General features: G+C 42.8%; 1 protein-coding gene across 3 annotated transcripts; it reads right to left on the reverse strand.

Annotated features, from left to right (window-relative positions):
* Positions 1-10,292: 10,292 nt before the first annotated feature.
* Fbxo5 (F-box protein 5) lies at positions 10,293-16,774 on the reverse strand. 3 transcript variants are annotated; one of them, XM_028764364.1, is made up of 6 exons: positions 16,472-16,774; positions 14,297-14,436; positions 13,095-13,752; positions 12,307-12,397; positions 11,260-11,433; positions 10,293-10,634 (listed from the first exon to the last, which is right to left on the reverse strand). In XM_028764364.1, the coding sequence occupies exons 3-6, from the start codon at positions 13,715-13,717 to the stop codon at positions 10,383-10,385; spliced, it is 1,140 nt and encodes a 379-aa protein (XP_028620197.1). In that variant the 5' UTR covers positions 13,718-13,752; positions 14,297-14,436; positions 16,472-16,774; the 3' UTR covers positions 10,293-10,382. The 3 variants fall into 3 exon arrangements, with proteins under 3 accessions (XP_028620197.1, XP_028620198.1, XP_028620196.1); XM_028764365.1 differs by lacking the exon at positions 14,297-14,436; XM_028764363.1 differs by lacking the exon at positions 16,472-16,774 and having other exon boundaries at positions 14,297-14,750.
* Positions 16,775-20,716: the final 3,942 nt, after the last annotated feature.

The raw sequence follows: 20,716 nt of genomic DNA on the forward strand, positions 1-20,716 counted from the left end.
GGATCAGCCCTTGTACAATTCAATTCCGCAGTGGGACCGTATTAGCTAAATGAGGCTGCTCGTGGCTGCATCAGATCATCCAAGGATGGCGGTAAAATGCCCCTTTCCCATTCTTTAGATATGAAAAGAGACTGCATTCCTAGCAAGTATCCCATAGGATACTGATCTTGACTAACAGACAAGACACTATGTACTAAAGCACTAGATTTTTTTTAGCCATAGTTACCAGTTTCTATTCTTTCACAGACAATCAGCAAGCACTAATGCAACACTGGCAGTGGGCCAATCATTCTGCCCTCCTGAAATGTTAATTTTATTTTTTTTCTCACTTTCTCCTCCTCTTTCTCCTTCTTGCGATGTCTCTCTAGATAGCCCAGGCTAGCTTTACACTTACTGCTTATCCTAGGCTGACTTTGAACTTATAACCTTACTGCCTCAGCTTCCCAGGTGGTAAAATTACAGATATATACCACTATGACCAACACATCACCATATCCGGCTTCCTAGCAGCTTTTTAATGTGTTTATTTGTCCTCATATTTCACAAATGCCATTTGTTTATGGGAGATAGTTGGAAAAAATGCCATTCTAAACATCCTAGTCAGGAATATTCATCAGACCTGAGCATTCTAATGCCTAAAGTTACATTTTTTCCCCTCTGTCCCACCTAAATGCTGGTGGAAATAAATCTCAAAAAGTATTACTGCAAGGAGTGCCTCACCTCCTTCCTCCTAAGCAGTACAAAGACCCAGCCAGGCAGGTCAGTTATCAGACTCAGTCACATGGTCATTTTCATCAAGCTTCTGAGTCTATCTTCAAGGTAACAAAGCCCCATGAAAGAAAATGATGGTCTTTAAGGGTGAAACAGATGTGGTTTAAGGCACAATAAACCATCTATTGGTGTGATCTGGGAGAGTTGTGCCAACTCCTTGTGTTCTTCCATGTACATCTAGACATGTGTGCTAGGTTTCCATCACTATGAAAAATACCCAGAGAGTAAATTTAAAAGAAAGACATGCTCATTTTAGTTCATCGCTGTAGAGGGTTCAGTCCACGGTCACTCAGCTGGCTCTGTTACTCTGGGCACAGGATAGAATATCCAGAGTCCATGCCTGCTCACAGCAACTCAGAAGCAAAAAGGAAGCCCCACTATCCCCTTCAAAGACATACTTCCCATGACCTAACCTCCTCCCACTAAGCCCCTCCTACTAAACATCCCACCTTCTCCCAATGGTGTCATGGGCTGGGGACAAAGCTAACCTGTAGGCTTTGAGAAGACTGGAGATCAAAACTTCTTGAACAGCTAATTGCTAAGAACCTGCCATGTGCTGGGTATTGTTCTAACATTTGAGATAAATCAGTGAGCAAAGGAAATAGGATTTGCCTTCTTAGGCGGAAGACATAGTGGGTGGGAATAACACATAGAAATAGATGCTCGTATATGTATGTACCTGACTCCCACTCCTAAAAAAAGCCAAAAACTAGTAGTTTTATTTAGTATCTTCTCACTCTTTGCTGTATTCTAGGTAGGCCTTAGGTAATACAGAACCATCATTGTTTCCGTAAACTCCACAGGGACTCTCCCTTGCGTAAAGCATACTTCATACCAGGCTTGGCGGGAAGAGTGTGAGGCATATCTAAATTTACTGAGTACTCACAGCTGCCTCAAAGACAAGGTTGCCGCTTTCCCGTTTACAAGGATGAAAACACCATTGCTCAGAGCCGGGGGGTGGGGTGGGGGTGGGGGACCAAAAACGAAAATAAAAAGCAAGAGATCCTCAAAACCATGGACATGATGAATAGCGAAGCTGAACACTAACTCCAGAGCTTGTCTCTGGGTCTCCTCAACAGCAATTCTTTAGGAGCAATGAAATCCCAACCATTCGAAAGAAGCCCAAAGAGTTCCATCTCAAATACTGAAGAAAACTGCAAGCTGGGTATTAGGTGGGTTGGTTCTGCCCTCTGGTGGAAACCCAAAGAGGGACAGAACTAAAAGACCATTAGCTACAACAGGAAGGAAAAAAAATAAGTCGCCCCACATTCTCAGCTCTTCAAATGTTTGAACACTTATTTAAAAAGGGGGGGGGGACAGGAAACTCTAAAAGCAACACTTAAAGAATATAGAGTGAGTTTCCAAGTACTTCACACAACACAGATTTCCCTCCCCCAACTCCACCACCACCTTCTAGCCGTACAGGCAAAGAACCGAAGGGAAAAGAAAAGAGGTAACATTTGGAACAATAAAAAGCAGAGGTTGAAATTTTGCTAGAAATACTAGAAATAATTCTAAGCGAAACGGGTTTTGTTCGTATGGAAGAGACGTGGTCGTGAGTCTACAGAAATGGATTGGTAAAAGGAAATGCTGTGCCGGGCAGTGGTGGCATACGCCTTTAATCCCAGCACTTGGGAGGCAGAAGTAGGCGGATCTCTGAGTTCGAGGCCAGCCTGGTCTACAGAGTGAGTTCCAGGACAGCCAGGGCTATAAAGAGAAACCCTGTCTCGAAACAAACAAACAAACAAAAAAGAAATGCTGTATTCTTTTCATTACATTACCCAGGATGAGGTTTTTTTGTTTGTTTGTTTGTTTTTGTTTTTTTTTTCGAGACAGGGTTTCTCTGTGTAGCCCTGGCTGTCTTGGAACTCACTCTGTAGACCAGGCTGGCCTCGAACTCAGAAATCCACCTGTCTCTGCCTCCCAAGTGCTGGGATTAAAGGCGTGCGCCACCACCGCCCGGCCCCAGGTTGAGACCGATGAGTACCCAGGATGATGGCCCCTACTGGCCTTACCGGTACGGCACGCCGCACTCTTTCCTGTCAGCTCCCCAGTAGGAGCCTGTGTGGAGTAAGACATCACCTCTTCACTCACCAAGCTGGTCTAACACCAAAGGTGTCAAATGTAACATCTTACTGCTGCAAACCGGCAACAGCACGGGGTTTCTCGGACAGCCCCTACGCAGATACATGTCTGTGTTCCAGCAGCTAAGAAGAGCGGGAAGGGCCGTACATTCCTCTTTCCTCTTCTCCTCAATCACAGACGTGCCAGCATCCGCATTTCGAACAGGTCAGCGGGCTCTCCAAGACTGCTGCTATTTCTTGGAGTGGTAAGAGACCATCACCTTCAACCACTCTCTTAGCCTAAGTGTTCCCTTGTCTCTTCCCCACTGGGTCCCAACAGAATATAGGGATGGCATAGATATTGCTTGTCCATCTGTATCCTGAGCATCTGTGGCTTCGTTTAAGTGTTGGTTTAATCTGAGGGGAAAGGATCTGTTCGCCTCCATCTTGGGTCTAGCACATCAGTTCTGCAGTAGCCTGACCCAACAATGCTCTCCTCACTTTTCCTCTGACAATCTTCTTTACTTCCTTAAAGCACTTTTAATCCACCCTCTAGAACAAGGAAGTCAGTCATGGATACGACTGAAATACTTTTGCTTAGAAAGTACTAGCCAGTGTGGTAATAAACACTTAAGGCATCTAATACTATCTGTTATGAGGTCTGAAAGCTGGGTAATCTGATGGAACTCGGAAAAAGGCTCTGCATTTGACATTATATATTATATTAATGCAGGCTCGCATTGTATACAGAAGGAGCTCAATAGATGTTCTAACTAAGGACAAAAGAATAACTTTAAAGAACTAAGGTAGCTCTTTGAAGGCATTTAAAGGTTCATTAGCTCCATGCATATGCAGCACATTTTTTATCTGGCAGTAAGTCTATTTTCTCTTGTCATCTTACTGAAGACAGAAGGCTTTTTGGTTTTCAGTAGCACAGTAATACAGATGAGAGAAAATTTAACACAGGATTATTTTGGCTATAAAAATCACAGTCAGCCGGGCGTTGGTGGCCTTTAATCCCAGCACTTGGGAGGCAGAGGCAGGCGGATATCGGAGTTCGAGGCTAGCCTGGTCTACAGAGTGAGTTCCAGGTCAGCTAGGGCTATACAGAGAAACCCTGTCTCGAAAAACAAACAAACAAAAAAAAAAAAGCAAAAAAAAAAAATCACAGTCATTGGAGGGGATTCCTTCATTTTGACTGTCATAAATAACAAGGTAGTCATAATAATTAACATTTTGACCATTTGAAACTGGCATGGTAGTTACATTTAATTACTTATGTTATAATTGTTTAGTGTTTCTCTTGTATTTTATTTTATTTTATTTTATTTTATTTTATTTTATTTTATTTTATTTTATTTTATTTTATTTTTTGGTTTTTCGAGACAGGGCTTCTCTGTATAGCCCTGGCTGTCCTGGAACTCACTCTGTATGTAGACCAGGCTGGCCTCCCCGAACTCAGAAATCCGCCTGCCTCTGCCTCCCAAGTGCTGGGGTTAAAGGCGTGGGCCACCACTGCCCGGCTTCTCTTGTATTTTCTAGTTTAATCATTGTGCCAATAGTATCAGGTAGACCATGTTCCCTTTTCTATATGCTATAAAAACAGCTTATTCATGTTAAAAAAAAAATCTTGTCCAAGGTTAAATAGTGAGAAAGAAGTTGAAGCCACAAGCATCTGATGATGAGGAATCAGATGCCAGCACTGTGTCACAGGAGCTTTGGAAAAACAAAATCTCACTGTAGGCAGGAGAAATGGCTGAGAATGCTGGCTACTCTTGCATAATAGGGCCAAAGTTCAGAGCCAACAGCTATGTCAAGTGGCTTATAGCTGCCTGTAACCTCAGCTTCAGGGGATCGTATACCTTCTTCTGATCACCAGAGGTATCCCTTTTCCCTCCACACACATACATGTATGTCTTACATGTATGTGTACACACATGTATACATACATGTACACATATAAATAAAGGTAAAATAAAATGTCTCAGTGTACCTAACTTCTAACTCCATCTCTTCTGTTGTAGATAAAGTTACCTTTTACACGGTAGCAACTCAGAATTACATTAGCAAAACATAGTGGATATTTAGCCTCAGTGTTGATTTAAGATCTTTTTGGATCCCCTTTGTTCATTTTTCTAGTAAGTGTACTCTCACCGACATATCTATTGAACAAAATGATCTTTTAATATTTTTAAAGGTTTATTTATTTATATGAGTACACTGTAGCTGTCTTCAGACACAACAGAGGAAGACATTGGATCCCATTACAGATGGTTGTGAGCCACTATGTGGTTGCTGGGAATTGAACTCGGGACCTCTGCAAGAGCAGTCAGTGCTCTTAACTGCTGAGCCATCTCTCCAGCCCCGATTTTTTCTAATAAAGGAAAAAACAAAAATTTGAGCTCTGAATGCTATGGTCCTCTATCTTGACACATCAGTCATGGTGCCGGAAAAAGACTTCTCTGGAACTCAGGTGAACTACATAGTCTTTAATTAGCCAGTAAATCTAATATATGATTGTTTCAGTCACAAGATGATAAGTGGCCATCTGATTTTGTTTTGCTTTGTGTGAAGTCTCTGATAGCTGGTGTGCATGGTACATTCATAATGGATCTCGCTTTGAAATTCGAAGAGCTACATTTCAACTGTCCTCTCTCTACATGCTGCTCCCACACTGGCTAGCATGGAGCTACACTTTGTAAGGAAGAAACGCTTTCAAATATTGAGCTGAAGAAGTAAGATTTATCCTTCATGTCTAAGACTAAAAGTTAAACTGTTTAAAATATAATTATCCATATATATACATATATATGTACACACATATACATATGTACTTATATAGAGATCTGTACCTGTGTGTGTGTGTGTGTGTGTGTGTATGTGTGTGTGTGTGTGTGTGTGTATACTTGATTTTCTGATCTGGTAACATAAAAGCAATACTATTCTTCCATCCCTTTGTTTTTTTTTACGTTAAATTCACAGGAATGAACATGCAAAAGGATGGCGTTGAAACTGCGCCATCTCGTGGTGAGGTGTTCAAACTGTTGAAGTAGAATTTTAAGAAAAGAAAGCAATGCCATACAGTTAGGGTAGGAGAGAAAGGATTGGTCTCTTTTTTAGTCTTCAGCAGGACCCTCGAGTTGTGTTTAAAAGGCATGGCAAGCTTCCTAGGCAGAGTACTGGAAATATTCATCTCTTGGTACCCAATAGCACTCCCAACATGGGCCACTAGTGTGTTGCAAGTTGGTCTAAAAGCTAACCTGTGAAGATAGCATTTGATTCTATGAAATGGGCAACAGCAAGGTTGAAAACCTTGGTAATAATACCCATGAGTATTATTAATACCCATGAGTATTAGTATATGAAAGCTAACCCATCATTCCCGGCATCCGATAGGAGAGTTCATGCAGGACTGCCAAATCTGAAAGGTCTTCATGAAGAGTTAAGTCTCAGTTAAGCTGCATCTGCTGCCAAAGGGTTATCCAAGGGACACAAAATATTCATTCACCTCACGCTCTATCAGGATGACAAGACACAGGCTGTAGGGAGCACTGGCTGCTCTCCGGTTGATCAGAGGGACTATGAAGACAGTCACCACCAAGCTAAACACCCAGCTCGGACCTCACATGGCCACCTCGAGCCTCTTCCAAATGTAGCGTGTGCTCTTACTCCAACACGTACCAATTAGGGAATCTTGTGGTCTAGATTTTATGCAGGTTCAATCCAGAGAGCAGGGTTAACCGAGTCTTACAAGAAGTTTTGGTAAGCTTTAAGCTAGCCCTTGGACTTCCTCTAAACAGGCAAATATATACACCATACACAGGCAATGTGTACCGTATCACTGCCACCGGGAAAGCACTGCCATCTAGAAGTTATCTGTCTTCTTGGTACATCAAAGTGGGTTGAGATCAAGATACGCAGCAAAATTCTAGATAAACTATCCAGTAAAAGGTGGAGACCATGTACAGAGTCTGAAGTACAAAAGAGACCATCCTGCCCACTCCATGCCGATCAATTTGGCAAATGTCAATCCTGGGAAAAGTTCTCGAGAGACTAATAAACTCAATCAAAGAGTAATGAACAAAAATAGAGAACCCAAAGAGCTTTGTGCCTATTTAAAAACACACAAGTAAATAAACACTTTCCCATGGTGGAAATTCCAGATCCAGACAGCTCTCCTGGTGATTTCTGCATAACAACGAAGGAGAATGAACATTATTGACCTGCACAAACATCCAGGAGACTGGAAAGGGGTTAGGGGGAGTACATCTCAGACACTGTAAGAAGTTACAGACCAACATTTCGTATGCACACAACTCTAGTACTTCTCAACACACATACATATGCACACACACACACTCTCACACACATATATAATCCAAGAATACAAAGAATAAATATCCTAAGTGGACTTAACCCAAGAGATGGGAGGTTGTTTTAACACTAGACCATCAACATAGGAACATCCTCGCAACTCATGGAAAAAAAAAAGACAGCTAACATTGTTATCTATGTTTTCCTTAATATCTGGGACAAGACAGAAACACCAAGATTTTTTTGCTGAACTGCAGGTTTTAGGTCTATAAGATGGACCACAAAAAAAAAAAAAGGAAAAAAATGAAAGAAAAAGAAGAGAAAAAAGGAAAAAGACACAGGCTTATAGATTGAATAAGAGAAATAAAGTTGTTTTGACTTGCTTAATGCAAATCTACTAGACATTCAGCTATAATTAACTGTATTTAATAAGGTTGCCAGTCAAAAGATAAATGTATTGGACTTCAGTAAGTAAGCAACAGACCACTCAAAATGAAATAAGATGTATTCACAATATAACTAATACGGAGTTTAGGGATGCGCTTACGGGTGTGTTATATATGTAAGTAGACACAATGAAAAAACAGTGTTGCTAAGAGACATGCTGAGTGATGTGTATCAGACAAACTGCCGTGCTCAGGACTGTTGAGACAGGAGTACTTGGCTTATTGATATGGACCCTGTACTCCCAATCAAAACTAATCTCCATCACAATAAATACGCCAATCAAAGAACACAACAGGAGTCAGTCTCGCAGCATGACTCCTTTGAAAGCTCAGGAAAGCTAATGGAGAAGGTTGAAGTATGGAGCAAAGAACTTCAGTCAGGGTTTTAAAATGGATCAATGAGCTTAAAAAAGATCAAAATAAAACGAGTGAAATGAAGAAGGCAAATCAAGACGTGTGTGTGTGTGTGTGTGTGTGTGTGTGTGTGTGTGTGTGTGTGTTCTGATTTAAGAAATGAACAAATTACAGTGACAAAACCCAGAAATCTAGGAGGAAAGCTCAACAAATCAGATGAAAACAAGAAAATCAATGGAAAGCCCCTCTAGTGTGAGGGCTAGTTTTGTCAACTACACCCAAACTAGAATCATCTGAGACAAGAGGAGGAACCCCAGTTGAGAAGATTCCTGTATAGGATGTAGGTGAGCTTGTAGGGCGTTTCCTTAGTGATTGATGGGGAAAGGCCCAGCCTGATGTGGGGACATGCCATCCTTGTGCTGGCAGCCATGTTCTGTAAGAAAGCAGGCAGAGAAACTTGTGGTGGTGAGGTGCCCCATGCTGTCAATCTCAGCACCCTGGGAGACAAAGACAGGTGGATCTCTTGAGTTCAAGGCTAGCCTGGTCTAAGTGTTCCAGAAAAGTCAAGGCCACAGAGAAATTGTCTCAAACCAAAACCAATGGGGGGGGGGGTGGAGCAGGGAGGGGGAGTCGGGGGTGCAGGTTGAGCAAGCCTGAAGAATGAGGAGCAAGCCAGCAAGCAACATCCCTTTATGGCCTCTGCTTTAGCTCCTGCCTCCAGATTCCTGTCCTGCCTGCTTTTGATGAACTAATATGAACTATGAATGAAATAACTCTTCTCAAATTGTTTTTGGTCATGGTGTTTCATCAACAGCAATAGTGACCCTAAGATATACCCCTTGGCCTTGCTCCAACCCAAGTGAGGCTAGCCAGGCGAAAGATTGGCAGGATCACATACCTAGAAATGACTACATTTAGATACTAAGGGCTGGGGGAAGCAATCTCAACTTCCAAAAAGCTTGGGATACAATTAAGAAACCAAATCTGATACCAGTGATGTTGAAGAAACTGAGGTACAGATTAATGACACAGAAAACCTATTCGATGCAACTATGGAAACCAAGTCCAGCAGTGGTGCACAATTTTAATTCCAGGAGAGGCAGGGAGATCTCTGAGTTCCAGGAGAGCCAGGACCATATAAAGAAACCCTCTCGACAAATTCCCCAAATCTAAGGAGAAAGCTGGATCAACTCCAGGATGCATTCGAAAATCAAAATTGTCAAAACACAAAATCAAAATCTCTGTTCATTTCCTACTAATAGTACAGAATGCTGACAGCTTCAAAAGGTCATATAATTTCCACAGGTAATCCCACTAGAGGAATCCATTTGTTCATCAGGAATCCCTAAAGCTAGGGAAGCAATGACAGATGGTGTGATGGTTTGTATATGCTCCGCCCAGGGAGTGGCACTATTAGAAGGTGTGTCACTAAGGGTTTGGGCTTTAATAGCCTCATCATAGTTGGCTGGGAGCCAGTATTCTGCTAGCAGCCTTCAGAAGATGTAGAACTCTCAGCTCCTCCTGCACCAATGCCTGCCTGGATGCTGCCATTGTTCCTGCCTTGATAATGGACTGAACCTCTGAAATCTGTAAGCCAGCCCCAGTTAAATGTTGTCCTTATGAGTTGCCTTGGTCATGATGTCTGTTTACAGCAGTTAAACCCTAAGACAGATGGATTTCAAATCCTGAAATGAGCCAAGTGGTGGAGTATGTCTCTCCCAGCAGGATCTGTTAACTGGAGGCCAACCTGGTCTCCAGACCAAGTTCCATGACAGCCAAGGCTACACGGAGAAACTGAAAACCTGAAATGAATAATCACTGAACTCACTATATGCAATTAAGTTATGATTAACACAGGGGCCCTTCATTGTTTTAAGGAGTTGCTGTATCAACTAAGATGCTTATCTACAAGTCTCTATGACTTAAAAGCTACTGGGAGAGAACTAAGGGAGGATATGACATGTCCTCTGGGACATGACCCACCCAATTCACTTCACAGCTTAATGCACTTATTTCCAGCGCTAACACATTCATTAAAACAAACGGCACACATCACTAAACCGCTAACAATTTTATCGTAACAAAATTATGTATATTATTTATTTTCTTTGGCACATAAAAACAGGTATTTACAGATATAAAAACATTGAAATAGACTTCAGAAATAAACAGGACAATGGATAATTAACACTGAAAGAAGCTCATATCAACAAATATTTAAATCGACAGACTCAAGTTTATAGAAGTATGATACAAATTTGGTAAAGCATATTTCAGATGCTAACACTGAAGCATGTTTTTAAGACTCCATTAAAAAAAAAAAAAAAAACAAAACACAGCCTTCCCTTGCCAAAAAATGCAATCAATTTTATCTTAGCATCTAACTACAAATAGATAAAAAGTAGCCCTTAAGATCTACAGCTGACCTAAAAGGTCACAATCTTTGTAAGTTCTTTTTACTCTTTTTAGTTCCAGGCAACGGATCTACTTTACAGGTGGCTTTCAGGATCTTGCCATTCAAACAGTCTTTGTTGTTATGGTAAGCACACAGACACTTTGTACAGTATTCGAATTTACAGCTTTCCCGTTTGCAGACTGCTCGCTCTAAATAGTGGTCATATTTTGCAGGGAAATTACAACGAACACAAGCTTTGAGGCTTTCGTTGTTTTTCAATGTCTTTGCCACCTAGAAGAAAAAAAAATCCACACAAATAATATTTTAGTATGCTGATTGAATTTGTTACTAAACCAGGAAGAGGAGCCAGGCCTCCAATAGACATTTTAGTATATATCATACCCAATGGGTTCAGAGTAATAGGAGCTCTTAAACTCCTGAAAGGTATACCTTATATCCAGGTGTTCTCCCTTTTGATGGTAGCAACTATAAAATGTATTGTCTGTCGGACAGTCTGAGATATTTGAGGGTTTTTTATTTTTTTTACTATATGTGACTTGCTGTCTTCAGAACAACAGAAGAGGGCATCAGATCCCATTACAGATGGTTGTGAGCCACCATGTGGTTGCTAGGAATTGAACTCAAGACCTCTAGAAGAGCAGTCAGAGCTCTTAGCTGCTTTGACATCTCTCCAGCCCCCAGTCTGAGATATTTCAAGGTCACTACTGGGAGTAAGCGAAAGGGGCAGAAGATGTGACCTGTAACCATCTTAATGCTTTTCACTACAAACAACATCAGTATGTGATTTCGTAGCAGACACTAGATGAAACCACCTAGCACCTAACTGTCCTGTGAAACCCTATTTCTTACTTTAACTATAAGTGTTCCTTGTTTCTAAAACTTCCCTGACAGTTACCTCCAGGAATTCGTTGTGCCTGCTGTAGGTAGAACCTTTTTGACCACTGGAGGACTTGACTTGAACATCTTTTTTGGGAGGTGCCCAGGTCGATGACTTTTGAACAGAAGTTAGCGCAGTTCTGCCCACGACATATCCTCTGGTTAAAGCATGTAGTGACAACTTACTGCTTTCCTGATTGAAAGTTTAACAAGAGATTTTAAATTCCTTTTTTGGTACTCATTGAATTTACAGTTGATAAAAGGATCCCACAGGAATGTAATACCCAGACCTCCACTGAACAGAGCTATGCACAGAAACACTCCAAAATGAACTCACTCAAAGTGTTGATCAGAGAAGCTTATTAGGAATTCAAGGTGCCTTTTAAACCAGCCAAAGCCAAGACTAAAGTCCTATCTATACATAGAACAAGTAGTCATTCTTCCCACTACCAATAGATGGCAGGAGTCAGTTAACATTTATTTTAGGTTTTTGGGAAGAGGTTATGTCCTTAAACTTCTCAAGCCTCCAGCATTCCAAGATTATAGACACTTGCCACTACCCTGCCTTAGGGGTGATCAACTGTCAGAAATACCACAATTACCAAGTACTTCAGAAAATTAAACTCCCTCTATACCAGCAGTTCTCAATCAGTTGCTTGAGACTGCCTTGTGGTGTGTCTCAGAGAAAGTAGAATCTTTTAAACGTAGGCTTATTAAGGAGTTCTATAGAAGCCGGGCGTTGGTGGCGCACGCCTTTAATCCCAGCACTTGGGAGGCAGAGGCAGGCGGATTTCTGAGTTCGAGGCCAGCCTGGTCTACAGAGTGAGTTCCAGGACAGCCAGGGCTATACAGAGAAACCCTGTCTCGAAAAACAAAAAAACAAAAAAAAAAAAAAAAAAAAAAAAAAAAAAAAAGGAGTTCTATAGAAGACTCACACATTGCCAGCCCCTGCACCCTTTCTTCCCAGGAAGCTGACATCCCTTATGAATTTAAGCAGTTTACAATCATTTGCCTCTACCTCTGAGAGTAATGGAAGCTTAAGAAAACAGCACTTTGAAAGACTTACAATGACTCTCTGCATAGCTTTGCTGTACAGCTGGAACGCTCCTTTATCATTTTCTAGTATCTTCTTCCAAATTCTGCTCACTTTAGACAAACTAGAAAACGAAGGAGACAAAGGTCTAAGTCCAACGGAGAACAGAAGCAGGTTACAAACCACACTGACCAACTATGCACTGAAACTAAGTAGATTAAGATTTAGGAAGGACAGAGCTAGTTATTAGTGTTTACCAGACTACCAAAAGGCCATAATTTTTTAAGGATTTTAAAAGCTCCCATAAAACTTGTTGTATCCATTTTTTCTCTTGAGTATCTATCAGGATAGGCAATTTCACACCAGTACAGTGCATACACTTCCACCTTAGTTGTTCACTCAATTTTGAAAAATCCAGCTAGGCAGTGGTGGTGCACGCCTTTAATCCCAGCACTTGGGAGGCAGAGACAGGCGGATTTCTGAGTTCGAGGCCAGCCTGGTCTACAGAGTTCCAGGACAGCCAGAGCTACAGAGAAACCGTGTCTCGAAAAACCAAAAAGAAAAAAAAAGAAGAAAAATCCATTACATCAACTGAAATGGATCAGCCAATAATAGAAACCAACATATACACCCATTTCATTTCACCCAGTCAATTATTCAGTATGGCAAGACTATGAAATTCAAACGGAAGCAGATTTCCATAGATTTTCTATTTCAAATGTCAAACATAAAAAAAAGTCAGCACTGTAAGGCCATATTGGTCTGCACAACCAGGTCCTTTGTTATCTACTACATGCAGTGTGCAACACACTCAAACTCACTTTATTAAGTCCATGCCGTTGAGTTTTGCCAAAATATTAGCTAACAGGTGTATAAATCCCCTCCGGGAGAGCTCAGCCAGGATATCTAGGTGTTCCAGGCCCATTTTCTTGCCAATTATATTTTGCAGTCTAAAGTTTCCGCTGGTGATAACTTCCTTCAGCATTTCTCGATCCACTTTAGAGTTTCTCTTGCCATTCTTTTTTAATGTTGAGCAAACCACTCTTTCAAAATGCAGGACAGGCAGCAGATTTTTGTTGGGATGCTGGTGTGGGCTCTGCGCCCCAGCCTGAGAACTGTTTCTGAAGTTCTCCAGGAAAAGGATGCTATCCTCAGGGTCACTTTGTATGAATGATGATGAGTAGCCACTGTCCTCATACAGTCTACTGGCCTCTAGCTCTTCTGTTTCGTTTGTACTATCTAGTATGTTCTGCACACGCCGATTTTCCTTGTTATCATGCCCCACAATTGGGGACTCAACAAAAGACAACCTTTCATGGTTTCTAACACAATCCTCATAGGAAGGTTCCAAACACACAGAACTGTAGGAACCTTCCTCCCCACTATCCTCAGACTTCATCACTTTAAGCTCAGAAAGATCAGGTTTGCAATTAAAACACTTCATTTTAACAGAAAGGACAGGGCTTTCTTCTTTACAACCTACGAAAAAGAACACAAAAAAACAGAATAAAAAAAATCACTTTTGTGCTAACTTGTTCCCCAACCTCTTGCTGGGGACTAAACCTCAGTCTTTACAGTGAATATCATAGCCCTTATATACCAGCACCAGAAAAGGATACCTCCAATTACCATGCATGTGCCAATACCGACTAGTTCTTTCTAACCTGTTCCAGGATGCCACATCCCATCTAGCTATCATTTGAACTAATGAACTAAGTCTCCTCTCCCCCATTTTCTCCTTCTGTGTGGGCATGCCAAGAGTCATGCTGCCCAAGTGGTCAGAGGACAGCAGCCACAAAGTTGGTTTTCTTCTATCTTTATGTGACTAGGCACAGGTGGCAAGCACATTCACCTCCAGCCCTGGCTGTCTGTCACTCTCATGACTGCCCTTAGTCAGTGCCTCTGAACGGCATTTCCTCATTTCTTTGAGACAGAGAGACTTGCAGGAGCAAAACCATAGAAGAGAGCTCTCCCCAAAACCTGGTGCAGGGAAACGCTCTTCTCCTGCATTTACAGTGCTTACCTTTGGCTCAAACTGCTCTGATGTGTGCTTTCAAGAGCTGTTCCAGTCGGCCTGGGACTGCGTTTCACAGGCTACCATCATTTTGTTTTTTAAGCACTTTTTAAAACTTCCCCAGACTACAGGACTCGCTTATTTGCTTTCTAAATTAGAGAAAAGTATCAGAAGATAAAAATCTGGATTATATATATATATTTAATAGCTAAATCCATCTTAGATCAAGAGACTTTCAAAGATCAAGCTAAGGACTCCTAAACAATAAGAAATATTTTGTATTCTGTTCATGTTGTTGAGCAGACATAAAGGCAGATTAACAAATTCCATAGCCCCCTACCCAATCAAACAAATGTGGAGGACATGTCTAGCCTTGCCACTTCATTCACCTGATATCCACTTAATGACGAAAATGTGGCCTTGGTTTTCCCATCCATAAAATGAAGAAAACTAAACTGTGTTAAATGAATGATCTAGTCAAAAGCATCTGTTTCTTATCTAGTTAGTCACAGTAAGGCAAACTTGCTGGCATTTTTTACATTGCAATTCAAGACAAATTCCACACAAGTACAAAATTAGGAGGCGAAACTTCAAATGAAAAAAATCTTTGCTGAGTTTTCTGATCAGCTTATTCTATTAGGTTTGGAGTGGCTGTCCTTAAAATGAACTTACGGATAAAACAAAAAGCATCTCATGTTTTAGAACTCGAATTAGCACCCCTCAGCCAATCACAAGATGGGGGAAAGGTTGATAATTATAAAATGCACCAAGTCTGACCTTTCATTTAAGTTAAAAACACAGGCTTTACACTCTGTTTAAATACTGTGATTAAAGCTGGGGCTAAAGTCTTACCTCTTCCTTATGGTAACTACGTTTCAGTCTCAGTACTCAGCCATGTGGCCAAGGTCAAACACCATCCCTTCTTTGTGGAAGGGTGAGGAAAAGTAACTGAAAGTTTAAGTCAAGAGAAAACCTTTAAGCCTAATTTTTAAAAATATATTTAATTGTACTAATTATTTTTTAAAGTTTCTTCAAGGCTGTAAGCCAAGTGGGGGAGGGGATTTGGGGGAGTATTTCCTGTGAAGGAACATCGAGCAAAAAGAATACCATCCTAAAACCATTAAATTTCTTATTTTTAAAGGGAGACTGCCGTCTCCCTTTAACACATTCTGCTAAGGGTGAAGTTTCTTCCCTCAGGACTTAATTCCTTTTCTAATGAAGGAAAGTTATCGAAGTTATATATAAAATTGCTTTTTCCTTCAGTTTCAAAATTTTCTAGGGTAAAACCGATGCATCTTTTATTGAGATTTCAAGAAAGATTAAAAAACTTAAAAATTAAGCAACTGATTTTCTCTGCTCTCACCCAAGCTTTGGAACAAGTGACCATTAATTCATCAAAACTGAGGAAAATTAAACCCCTTAGATCCTTTCATCAGCTAAACACTACAGGCAGATCCATGGTTTTGGAGGAAAAAAAGGCGCTTTTTAAACCCCTCCCCTGCTCACACCAGGCCTTGAGACTTAGCGAGAAGAGGCAAAAAAGGAGAGAAAATAAATCTTTTTCCATTTGGCACGGTGGGCAGGAGGGGGTGAGGGGTCCTCTACATTTGGCGGGAGCTGGGAAGGAGCCCCTAGAAATGCTGAGGGGGTCTGTGGTGGGAGGTGCCCTGAGGGCGCGGTGCACGAGGGAAGGCGGGAGATAAGCGCGGAGCTCAATCTCCCGCGCTCTCCAGCCAAGACTCTGAGGGCAAAAAGTTAAAGACTTGAGTTTGGATGTGAGTTAGCTGAAAGCTGTGAAATGCGGGGTGTAGGGGCCAGAGATGGGGCCATCTGGCCAGCCTGGAGTCCCGCAGTCCTGTCACAGCTCGGTCAGGAATGGGGGATGGGAGGGGGCATTTGGCGCCCAGGCAGGAGGGTGGGATGTAATCCGGTGCGCAGAAGCCACCACCTTGCACGTCCCCGGTGTGGGATCTCTGGGTGGGATGGTAGGACCTCGTGCAAGGACGACCACATCTGCCCCATTCTGCACCAGCCACCCTTGTCCGGCGCTCACAGTCTCTTTTCTCCCCGTCCCGGGTCTGGGAGGTCGCCCGAGGCCCGGAACCCCATGATCTGCATGCACCCCGTCTCTCTGAGGCTGCGGCCACAGAGTGAGGATTTCCCCGATGCCCGCCTCACACTCACCATCCGCGGTCGTCCGCGCGCCAAGACGGCAGGGACAGGGGGATGGCCGGGGTAGATCGCTGCAGGCGCGCCGGCTCATGCCGGAAAACTCGGGCCCCGACGCAGGTGAGGTGGCCAGTGGCTGCGCCGAGTCTTAGCTCTTAAAAGGCGCCAGCTGGTACTTTTAAAATCTTTGAATTTGGTGCCCAAATCAGAACAGACCAATGGGGCGCGGCGTTTGCACGCGCGTGCCAATAGGCAGGCGGCATGAGAGGACGCCCTCGCTTGCCCAATAGGAAGGCGCGGGGGCGGAGCCAGCCCTGGAGCCAAGGCTCCTCCCACACGTCCAGATCCTCGCCTCCCCAAAGATGCTGAGGGAGCTGGCAAGAATCCCCCATGTAGGCGTGGCCTGCGAGGCGGCGGGGCGCCGGCTATACCCGCCATGCTGCCCTGCCCCCCTCCCCCGTTATCCCGCGAACCGGCCTCCCGGGAGTCCTCATGTCCTGCGGACAGCTCCGACTTCTGCCTGTAGGTCTGTGGTGTACACAGACGGGGTCCCGGTCTTCCTCCATCGTCTGTTACTTGCGAGTTTGCTGAGCTGCAAACCCGCCACCCTAAGGTCTACACCTTCCGGAAAACAGGCCCTTCCCCTGGCTCCGGACCCGCCTCTCTAGGATTTAGGCGCGCTCTACTCTCCCTCCTAAATTGGCTCCGCCCCCTGCCTGGAGCTCCTGCGCTTGCGTAGTGCGCAAGGTCGGCTGTCGTGTTGGCGGGTTGGCGCTTGCGCGCTAGGGGCCTGGCGGTTCCCTCCGGGCGGGGTGGGCTAGCGGGGCGGGACAGGTGACCGGAGAACCGCCCTTGCCCCCGGGACGGCGCGCTGCGGGACCTCGGCGTCCCTTAGCTTCGTGCCTCCCGGAGGCTGAGGGCGCGGCCTAATCCCTAAACAAGACCACTGCATTCTTTTGGGTTTTCAAACACCACGAATTCATACAAGTGTTAATTTGTATTTTGTTTAATGTGTTCTTAATCTTCTTTGGCTTAGGCGCAAAAAACAGCCGACCTGTTCCCCCTAATAAGTCCTAAATAAGTCAGACTCCCCCCATGGGGTGTAGGGCCTTGGCTACGTGGATATTTTTGTAGCAAAAGCGAGAGTGAAAGTATATTAATTATTAAGTCTTCTGGTGAGCTGTAGTGCACCACTAATGATACTGAGTCTTGCGCACCTTGAATTTTTGCCTAAGTGGAGACAATACACCGGACTCCTATTCAGAATACCGCTCAGTAAAGCTACAGGATGTGCCAAACCCCTCCACTTGCCATTTCCCTCTTGCTTTTCTGCAAGAGTATGTGACTTTCTATTAGTGTTTCATGCAGCTCCTGTGTAAGGCGGGGCTAAGATTGGACTGAGTCATACAAATGCTGGGTGGATCCAGTTTTTATCTAAATTCTTTTTGTTTAATCCGTAGTTTTCTGACCTTTTCAAGTTTGAAAGTGTTGCTTAGTGACTTGGATGGTGCTGCTTACCAAAATCTTCACAGCTTTTTCTGGTTTGTACCAGAGAACTAAGCCTCTAAGTAAAAATGGCTGAAAAGACATGAGCCCTGTCTTTCAGGACGTTTATATATTAATGAGAAGGAATTTGGCAATCAAATTTTTCAGTAAATGAAAGATACTAAACCGCGTGTTAAAAGAACTGTTAATAGAACTTAGGGAGAGACTCTTGAATGATCAGTTAAGTTGGAGACTTTGAACTATTAGCTGAACTATATTGACCTAGTAAAGAACTACATTTAAAAAGTGCCTAGAGCTCCTCACACAACAGGGGGTCCTCACAGAAGCTAGATCATGTGGTATTTGTAGATTGTATGACTTTTGGCTAGAGAACTTGCTGAATGGATACTAAAATGCTGCGTGGTCAGGCGTGGTGGCAGGTACACGCACACCAAGGAGCCTGAAAACCTAGTTTCCAGACAGAGAGGGCTACACAGAGAAACCCTGTCTCAAAAAACGAAAATAAGTAAACAACTTTAAATACTGTACCTGGGAGATCTTTGTGCATGCGAAATATACTCCCTGATGTGAAATAACACTAGATGCAGACCACTGGTGTATCGTGTGTACAATAGTGGATTTGGGCTTTAGAGGCTGTGGAAACCTGTCAGTGCTGAGAAGTGAGAAGAAAAAGCTTACTATTGCCGGGCGGTGGTGGCACAAGCCTTTAATCCCAGCACTTGGGAGGCAGAGACAGGTGGATTTCTGAGTTTGAGGCCAGCCTGGTCTACAGAGTGAGCTCCAGGACAGCCAGGACTACACAGAGAAACCCTGTCTCGAAAAACCAAAAACCAAAAAAAAAAAAGCTTACTATTAGCTTGACATTCTTAAATAATCTTAGCAGTATTTTTTCACTTTATACGGATTGTGCTTAGAAGTCTAAGATCTCACTGTGGTCTCAGAGCTAGTGAAGAGAGCGCACAAACTTTTGACTCCTCCTGGGGTAGTGGCAGGTATTCTTGAGGGCAAAATGAACCAAGTTCCTTTCAGCAAGACTTAAGGAGTCCAGGAGTTCAAAAGCCCAAGCACTTCCTTCTGTTATACCAGGTAGTAACATTTGCTGGAATCTTAATTGTTGATAGTACACATTCCTGTTTCTACTCTGCTTGACCTTGGAGCCTCCTTATCATCTTGTATTTGCATAGACAGAGAGTTGGATGTTTGAGATGGGAAGACAAGCTTAGTAAACAGCTGAGCACCTGGAATGTAACCTTTGGTCCTTCCCTATAGCCTGAAAGTACTTTTCAGCACTTTTTCCCTTCCTGAAGAAAATGGCTTATTGGAAAACCTCACTTTTTTTTTTGTTTTGTTTTGTTTTTTGTTTGTTTGTTTGTTTGTTTTTGGTTTTTTCAAGACAGGGTTTCTCTGTGTAGCCCTGGCTGTCCTGGAACTAACTCACTCTGTAGACCAGGCTGGCCTCAAACTCTCGAACTCAGAAATCTGCCTGCCTCTGCCTCCCAAGTGCTGGGATTAAAGGCGTGTGCCACCACCCCCGGCTCACATTTCTATAAGAGACAAGCATGTTTTCTTACATGCTGCAAAAATTTGTCAGTTTTCCAGGTTAATTAATCATTGACTTTAAATGTTATTTGATCTTTATTATGATGGAACAGTATTAACTGATGCGCCTAGCCGGCTCGTGGGCACTTGTGAATCTCTCCCTCCATGAGATAGAGAGGGCCATGCCGCCATTCACTAGATGCCAAGCTTTTCATGCCCATTCATGTCAAGTTTTTGTTTTCCTCCTCTTGGGTGAAGTGTGAAGTACAGAGAAAATCGCCTTCATCCCTGCAAATTCTTTTTGCAGACTTAGTGCAGACAAGACATTGAGGTATACAGAAATAATAGAGACATGCAGCCTGCCCTGTGCTTACTGTCTCTGCTCTTGAGATTTTCTGAATGTTCATTTATGAATAAAATAAAAATAAGTAATAAAATGAATCATTGTGAAGTGCCAGAGTGCTGAGACTCAACACTGCTCAGAATCATAAGGGGTTGTTCTACCATAACATTTTTTAAAAATATGCAAATTTGGCCATTATTAGTGTCTGACTTGGTATATTTTTACCCTATTCTGTAACTTTACCATTTCATTCTTTATTAAGCATACAAACTTGGGATAGAAATCAACCAATAAATTTACTATGTTGAAGTGAATGTTGCTTCTTAGGTATTACCTTGGTTTGTTTTATACTGCTTATATAAGTATCATAGTAATTTCTATAGTGGAAACTTCCCTGAGTCTTAGAACTTAGGAAAGCGAAGGAAAAGGCACTAGTGTGGGATGAGAGCTGCTTGGTGCCTTGGAGATAGCCTCAGGAGAATTAAGAGGTAAGGGCAACTGCTCGGCTATTAAAAACAATGAATTGATGAAATTCTTTGGCAAATGGATGGAACTAGAAAATAGCATCCTGAGTGAGGTAAACCAATCACAAAAGAACACACATGGTATTACGCACTCACTGATAAGTGGATATTAGCCCAAAAGCTCGGAATACCCAAGATACAATTCACAGACCACGTGAAGCTCAAGAAGAAAAAAAGACCAAAGTGTGGGTGTTTCTGTCCTTCTTAGAAAGGGGAACAAAATACTCACGAGAGCAAATATGGAGACAAAGTGTGGAGCAGAGACTGAAGGAAAGGCCATCCAGAGACTGCCCCCACCTGGGGATCCATCTCATATACAGTCACTAAACCCAGACAATATTGTGGATG

Source organism: Grammomys surdaster, unplaced genomic scaffold (assembly GCF_004785775.1).
Source record: "Grammomys surdaster isolate TR1022 unplaced genomic scaffold, NIH_TR_1.0 143, whole genome shotgun sequence".
NCBI lineage: Eukaryota > Metazoa > Chordata > Mammalia > Rodentia > Muridae > Grammomys > Grammomys surdaster.